Source organism: Oncorhynchus clarkii, chromosome 27 (genome assembly GCF_045791955.1).
Source record: "Oncorhynchus clarkii lewisi isolate Uvic-CL-2024 chromosome 27, UVic_Ocla_1.0, whole genome shotgun sequence".
NCBI classification, from domain to species: Eukaryota; Metazoa; Chordata; class Actinopteri; order Salmoniformes; family Salmonidae; genus Oncorhynchus; species Oncorhynchus clarkii.
The window spans coordinates 8,085,614-8,094,002 of NC_092173.1; the positions used below are offsets into that span (position 1 = coordinate 8,085,614).

Consider the following 8,389-nt stretch of genomic DNA (forward strand, 5'->3'; position numbering starts at 1 on the left):
ATCTCTATCTCCATGATAGTGTTTGAAGCCCCGTTCTATTCCCAGTGGACATTGTTCATTTGACAACATGTAATTTGCAACTATTGGAAGTTAGTTCATGTCATACTGGGAAGTACCTTAAAACAAGTGGAATTATTGTCAAGTAGGCATATTATTAAAAGTACATGAACATAAACTCACTGTATTACTGGTTTATAAACTGATAATAACGTTGATAACTACATTACAGTGGGAAGTATGAGGGCTGAGGATGCTGCAGCACCCCCTGAAAAATCTGACTTCAAAAACAATATTCATTTTTAAAAAGCACACCCCTGAAACGTCTATGGATAACTAAATAAAAGCTGTGTACTTGAAAGTGACATACAAATGTATTTACTTCAACCTACAGAAATTGTTCTCTCCTCGCTGATAAATTACGTTACTGTCACCTAATGAAGAGCATTTCATACAGGGAGCATCTTGTGGCATGCATCTATGAAGGAAAAGTGGGCCTATGCTATTTAACGGAGGTGCCCCCCCCCCCCGCCACTGTATCGCCATGAGTCCGACGAGCGAGACTATGTAAACCACATGCACATAACCTTGCCAGAGACCTGAAGATGTGTAATAGTGAAACCGATGTCAGTGTGCTGACAACAATTTAGCTTCGGCCACTGTCCCTGTCCCAATACTGGGCTCGAGCCAGTGATCATCTGCTTCGCAACACAAGACCGCCCTTCTTGACAACAGTACCAACTATTTGAACTAAACAAAAAGGTAGCAATTGGATAGCTCCATCGGAAATGCCAAGCTGCAGTAGCTGTTGAGTGAGTCTACGGCACGTTCTTATATCCATTACAATAGCACCTCCCCGAACAAATGCCTGCAGGCTTTAGGTCAGTGGGCTACTACATTCTTGTGGCTCGCAATGTGGATCACAGGAGACGGTTGGATTCCCAGTCAGTCACCTTGGTGCCATAACAGGATGGCTGTCGCGTGGTGGAGGAGGTTGAAGTGTAATGAAGGTGATTCGACAAGAGGTAGCTTGAACGTTCCTGCAATTTGGTCTCTTGACTGATTTTTGGAACTGCCATGCTTTCAGATCTTTAAGTCTCCAAACTGAGAAAAACAGAATAAATTATCTAAAAGGGAATATATATCCTGCACAATTACGGCCCTGTTGTGACGGTGTGCGTTTTCCATTCATTGATGGGGCTGGGAGGAGTCTGTTGCGGAAGTGAGCCTTTTTTGGTTATCTAAAAGGGGCGTTTCTCAATGTTTCAAAGAGGTTCATTCTGCGTGTATGTTTTCGGGTACATTGTTGCACGCGATCCACAAAGTAAGAAGTTGTAACGTTATTCGGTGACCAGTGACAGTTTCGCAATCTGTTATTATGTCAGAATCGATCAAGAATGTTGCAATATTTGGGGCCACGGGAATGACCGGACTGGTGACATTACCACTGGCTGTTGCAGCGGGTAGGCAACGTTTCTAAATTACATAATTTACTCATTATTGTGGGGGATTATAGGTTATTTACACAATCCCTCATATATCAATTGCTGTGTAGCCTGGTCCAAAAGTGATCGGAGTGTTCTGCCTTGTTCCTAAACTATGCTGAACGTTATTCATTTGATTTCCTATGCAATGCTATAGGACAGCAGACATCTGTCATTAGCATATGCTATACTAGTGTAATTGGAAGTGTAATTTGCCACAGCCTTCCTCTGGGTGGGGGGGGTGGGGGGGGAAGTTATTATATTTTATTATATTTGTGTTTTTATTTTATATTATATTCCAATCTGATTTGTTCTAATCCGTGCTATTAATTACATAGTTTCAAAATAATAGCAAAAGTGCTACAAAAATCCCTTTTAGCTTATTTGATTAACAAGGGTGTTCGTTTCCTTGCTCGGAGATCACGCGACAAAAGTGTTGAGTCATGCAAGTCGTTATAATGTTCTGGTGACTGATGATTGGGATGAGTGCATTGCAGTGCGCGTATCTGAAGTTCGCTGTCCGCTTATCGTGCTTATCCAGAACACTGGGAAGGCCTAATCAATTCGACCCACAGCCATGCTCTAGAATTGAGATCCATTCATCAAAAATGAACTAATTGCCTGCATTACATTTTCCTCTCATATTCATATTCCCATCAGGCTCAAATACCTATGGATCATTGGTAGATGATAAAACGAGTCAATAAATTCATAATGCTTCTTTGTACATCATTATCCACAGGTTACAATGTGACAGTGCTGGTGAGAGACCCTGCCAGGCTGCCTGCAGAACACAAAGCCTGCAGGGTGGTGGTGGGAGATGTCCTCAATAAGGAGGATGTGAAGAAGACCATGGAGGGTCAGGATGCTGTTTTCATCATTTTGGGCACCAGGAGTGACCTCGGTAAGTTTAGGCAAACTTTCATTAGTAGGCTATAGGATTTCTAAGTTAGTAAAAACATATGTTAAGTTGTCTGAATAAAACCAAGTTATAACAGATATGTTATACAAGCTGAAATATATATTGAGGTGCAAATCAAAATGGAAGTGTTCAGGGGTCTCATTAAAACAAGTTTTCTGTTATGAGTTATACATGTTTTGTAATCATGTTCAGGGTGAGTTGCAGTAACTAACTGCACTAGGGGGTTGCTGCACTAGGCCTACATATTTAAATGCTTAGGCCAGGATAATGGTCAGTATGTTCATGTTTCAGTTGCAATCCACAGGTCCCACAACAATGATGTCAGAAGGAACCAGAAACATCTTAGACGCTATGAAAGCTCGGGGGATCCGCAAAGTAGTTGGCTGCATGTCAGGTACAGAGTCTTGGACAGTCAGGGTCACAGCATCTTTCCAACTTCCAATAAACTACCATATAGAAACCATATCCTTATATTGTCCCCATCTCTCTTCAAAGCCTTCCTCCTATGGGACCGGTCTAAAGTGCCACCCAGGCTCCTGCCGGTCACAGAGGACCATGATAGGATGTACATGGTGCTGAAGGAGTCAGAGCTGGACTTCGTGGCTGTCATGCCCCCTCACATCGACGGTTAGTTGTCGCCCTTCCCCAATCAGTAGAAATGTAGTACTGTACTACTATACTGTAAGTGGTTCCAGTGATGACATGATAGGCCTATCATCACTCCTCACACACTACCCACTGAGCAAAGACGTAAATGAAATTTCTATTCAATGTTGGTTCAATGTAATTTCATTGAAATTACATGGAAACAATATTGATTCAAAGTATGTGCCCAGTGGGTATGTACTGGATGGATTAGTGTTATTCAAGTGATATTAAACATTATACACATATTGAGTCAAAATGATCTGAATATGTAATCATATTAGGTGCCTTACACTGCTAAATATAAATGCTATTCCCAACAGATAATCTCCCTTTGACTGAGAAGTACACAGTGACAGAGAACATGCTGAAAGGGCGGGTCATTTCCAAATATGACCTGGGACACTTCTTCGTCAAGTGCTTGTCCATCTCTGACTGGGACAGGAAGACCGTTGGGGTTTGCGGGGAATACAGTTAACCCTAACAAGACAGAGCCCTCCTTTTTCCGTAAACCACTTACCACAGCTGGCCAATCAGACACCGCAACTAACATCTTATTTTTACAGGCCAATCTTTCTTGCTTGAATGAAATGGCAGCTTCGGCTTTTGCTAATGTTTTGTAACTATTTTATCTTGGATCTTATAATGTATGACAAATGTAATATGTCAATAATCTTTGTAGTTGTGTGTGGGTCTCATACTTTGTGCAGAGTTTTTAATTAACTACGTAGCCAATATCATTCAAATATCAATTTTACTTTTATTTTTGTATATTTTTTAACCCAACAGGAATTGAATGTTGACTGAGTATGTATGCGTGCAAAGTGAGTCATCAATTAGGCCTATGTGCTATTTATAGCCTAGGCCTACTTGTAGCCTGATCGTGTGCTGTGTCAGAATTTTATAGCTAGCTTTTGAAATAAAGAGTTTTTTAATACAACGTAGTTGTGAAGTGGCAGTCTTTATGTGTCACATTCTCTAAAAGAACATGTCAAAAATGTTTATCAGAGGTATTTGCTGGCACTATGTAGCTATTGAGGGTGAACAGCTAAAATTGAGCTTGAACCAAAGTCTGTGGTTATAGGTGAACTAGCACCTGACCTGTGCCATGAAAGTCTTAAAGGCTTCTTGGCAGAGGCAGTAATACACTCACATACAGGGTCACTATTCCCCATCTCTAGAAGTGTCACATACACAAACACCTATGTGAACGAGTGTTGCCAACTTAGTGAATTGGTCGCTATATTTAGCGAGTATTCAGACCCCTCGAGAACACATTTTCAAAAAAGCGACTAGCGACAAAACTAGCTACTTTTTCTGGTGTTATTGGAGACTGACGTGAACTCACTTACTCTTCTCAATGAGCATTGGGTGCTGACCTGGGCCCCACCCCCATCCCAAAGCACTCACAGGCGGCCCAGTCCTCACACAGCAGTCCCTCCCAGCTGCAGTCAGAGCAGACGATGTTCACCCCTCTGCATCCAGACTGCAAATGAATCGCGCACGCGGGAAGCCGCCACTGGCTGATCCCACCCTGGCTTACGTTAAAAAAAAGTTTTTTACCTGAATTAGAGCCAGACTAGTCACCATCATTTTTTCACATTGCCATTGACAGTTTTTTCTATTGTCTCTTTTTGGTCCATTTAGATTGTTAATGTAGATTGTATACAAAAAATATATAATGTTATGGTTAAAAATGTTCATGTTTTACTGTGACTAGTTGTAGACTAGTGGACCATAAGGTTAGAAAACAAACCAAATAAAGAAAAATAAAAAATAAAATAAAAAACGAAGTAACTCCACCAGTGTCTCTTTTGGGTCACTTTTGCCGGTCCCAAGCCCAGATAAAGGAGGAGGGTTGGAATTGTGACATTAAAAAAAACAAGAATGACAGAAGAAAGTTCATTGGTAGTTCTAAACATATTTAGGGTGTTTTTTACTCACTTTGTGTCTATCCCAGACGTTATTCCTCTCTCCTACAGCGTCCATCACAATTACATGCACATGGCAAATTATACAAATTAGGCAATGACGTTAGTTAGCGACTTTTAGGACAGCCAATAGCTGCTTTACTTACTGAGCAGTTGGCAACACTGATGTGAACACTTCAAACAAAAGCTAAGAGACTGCTGGGACTACCCTACCACTGTCAACAACATTTCCTTTATCTACTGCAATTCTGACGAGTTTGAATTTCAAATTTGGCGAATGAGAAAAACATATTGGAAGCTTTCTGTTTGAATATAGAGACAAACAGGTTGGCATATAATGACTTGCGTAGCCTAATATCACAGTAGCATGGGTATGCAAAGCATTCAGTAACTTTTTGGGCAATGTAGCTCGTCCATAGCTGGCTTTGTCAAAATAGCCTAGCCTATTGTAAACCCAAATAAAATTGCTTGCTTATCATAAACTCATTTTAAAAAAAATTGAAATACAAAACGTCATCGGGTCTAACATCAATTCACAGGCTCTCCTTCGATATAATGTTGTTTTTGGGCGAAAATTAAAACGTTTCAGTTTGTCACTTTCACGAGGTTGGAGTAAGAATATGTTCAACTACTTAAGACAGCGGCTCGAATCTAGGTTGTGTTTTTAGATTTCGAGAAAATTAAGAAATAATAAATATTTTTTCACTTCCCTCATTGACTTTTCATACTCCGGCCTGGTCTGTTTGGTCAGTATTTTGGCAAGAGTGAAACCTCTCGCTTCGCCTCTTCTCTGGTGAAACTTAAATCTCGGGCGGGAACGAGTTTACTTTTTAGTTTGCCGGTGGGTTTTGTACGGAGCCGGCGAGCTAGGCAAACAAATAAGACATATTTGGACCTAACATAATTCATTACTTTTCTATATCGAAAAGATAGCTGAAGACAGATGAACAGTTGCACACAACAGGTTTGTTGTTGTTTTGCCAAATTGTGACAAACTAGGAAGTGGAGAAAACGCTAGTGATGTAGTAGCTAGCTTGCTAAATTAGTTAGCTAACCAATGTTAGCTAGCTACTAGCTATATTGCTAGCTAGTTATTATATTCCCACACTGTAGTAAACTCACAATGTAACGTGTCTTGATGTGATCTCTAAAGATTCTTATCAAGTTTTGTGTTCTCCATCTAGCTAACTACGTTAGGTCGAGGAGGATGATGATGATATCCAAGGGACAGAAGCGCAAAGTCGATGATGTCGTGGGGGGCATGCGTAGCGGCACTTGGGACAGCCAGCGGCAGTCTGTGCTTGGCATCTCCCTTATCAAGTACCACCACGGGCAGGAGCTGATGGAGCCTAGTTTGCGCCGCTCCGTGTTGATAGCCAACACCCTGCGGCAGATACACCTAGAAAACAAGCCTCCATACGGGTTAGTTAACCTGACAGGACCAGTGCCACCCATGGTCCCATCTAAACCCTGCACCCACAGGGAGTCTGGTCTGGGTGTTGTAAACAGTGCCTCAGGTGTCGAGGATGTCTGGATGTCCTCAGAGAGTGACTTCTCCCTGTCAGCTGCTGTCTCCTCCATTCTGAAAGAACTAGACTTGACTGTCGATGGAGGGCAGTCACCTCAGAGGACACCTTTCAGGTCCATTGAGAACCTACCTGGAGACCTGGGGCTCATACGGAGCTGGGTGGCTTTTGGTAGCGTGGAGGAGGTTGTGTGTTCCAGCTACCTTCAGGATGTAAAACTAGATGAACTTTTCCATGACATCGACACATCCGTGTTTGACAGGGAGATGGGGGTCCGAGCACTCTGCTGCAGCCAGTGACGAGCTGCTTAAGTACTTACCCTCTCTGTCCTCCGTTCCGTCCAGTTCACCCGCTCTCTTCTCTCTCAACCAGAGCTTCAGGGACCTGCATGAGCTGGATCACATCATGGAAATACTGGTAGAGTCTTGATCACCAGAACTTTGAGGAAATTAGGACATTATAAAGAGAACAAGACATTGAAATTGAGTGTTTACTCTGTCCAGTTGATCACATGGTTTAATCAGTGAAATACTCTATTTTTATACAAAAGAAGAACAGGCTGAATGAGAGACTAGCCTACTTTTTCTAGTAGTGATGTTTTAAACGTAATATTCCTTATGCCTAGCTATATCAAGAGATTATATTGTAAGATGTTCCTAATAGCAAAGCAAGTTCAGACTGATGTCCAAGAAATGAATTAGTGGGTAGGTAGGATTGACTCAGTTGGAATTTTCGAATATCATTACATGCCTCAGGCATCTATTTAATTGAAGGTAGATGACCATTTTTTTATGTGTAAAAACATTAACCTGGTGGGAAATGACATCTTTGAAGAAATCCCCTTCACTGGTCTTACTCCAGTAAATAGAGGGTTAATATTTAACACATTCTCACATCCTTCAATATCACAAAAGTACAACTGAACTACAATAGTACTGCATTGTATTGGTCAATATGTTCTGTAGTAGTAGTCTAACTTGCTTAACCAGTATGCATAATTTGGCTACATATTGAGATGTGCCACTAACTTACAGCTTGCTTTGGCCATTAGGAAATACACATATTACCTTAACCTGAGTTACTGGCTGTGAAATGTCATGGTGCTTACCAGTAGTTCAATAGGTTATAACAGCTGGAGTTATTATAGAGGAATTCCTCAGTTTGGTTCTGTTGTGCGTGCAATGATGTCTAAGGGGAAAAATAGTGTTTGCTTGCAGTAACTTGGTTGCAGTAATGTCCCAGAAAGAAGTGTCAGTTTCATCATTAAGGGTTTTATTAAGGTCTATTGTGTGGCATTTTTAGAAAATGTCAAACCAGGGTCAGAAATGGTTCAAAAAATTCCTATTTAAATGTCCAGCTAAATTTGTGATCTATATGTTACACAATGGCAGTTTGTATTTTTTATATTTTTGTTTATATAATGTATTTCGGCTCAATGCCCTGAAAAAGCAAATTATGTGGACATTTTTCAATGAAAGACATGTAAGTGCACTGTCAAATTTATGCAAACACAATGTTAATATTTTTTTTATACATTCTAAAATGAAATGGGTTTGTGCCAATCTTTTCAAACAATGACACTTGTCTCAACTGCGATACAGTACAGTAGATTCACACCTTCGGTGGGGATCCTACTGCAGAACACCAGCAAGCAGCCAGAGAAAATACTCAACGTCCCGTTCTGACCCCAAGTGGACATTGTCAGAACAACGCAAGTGCCTCGCAACGATGCAAATGCAGGTGGAGTTGTGCTGTTGAATTGTTAAGGTGCATGTGAAAATGTCATACGTATGTAGTAACTGATAATGTAATAACTGCCCATAATGTAATCGCTGCTAATGTAATAACTTTTGCATATATAATGTAGTAAATGCTAATGTAATA

The 8,389-nt window shown here is 40.9% G+C and overlaps 1 protein-coding gene and 1 pseudogene across 1 annotated transcript; both read left to right on the plus strand.

The window, feature by feature from the left end:
• The first annotated feature begins 1,256 nt into the window (after window positions 1-1,256).
• LOC139385633 (flavin reductase (NADPH)-like) lies at window positions 1,257-3,988 on the plus strand. The gene is made up of 5 exons (XM_071130863.1): window positions 1,257-1,460; window positions 2,224-2,385; window positions 2,708-2,797; window positions 2,899-3,030; window positions 3,372-3,988. The coding sequence occupies exons 1-5, from the start codon at window positions 1,376-1,378 to the stop codon at window positions 3,524-3,526; spliced, it is 624 nt and encodes a 207-aa protein (XP_070986964.1). The 5' UTR covers window positions 1,257-1,375; the 3' UTR covers window positions 3,527-3,988.
• A 1,836-nt stretch (window positions 3,989-5,824) lies between these two features.
• LOC139386036 (SERTA domain-containing protein 3-like) lies at window positions 5,825-8,389 on the plus strand (annotated as a pseudogene).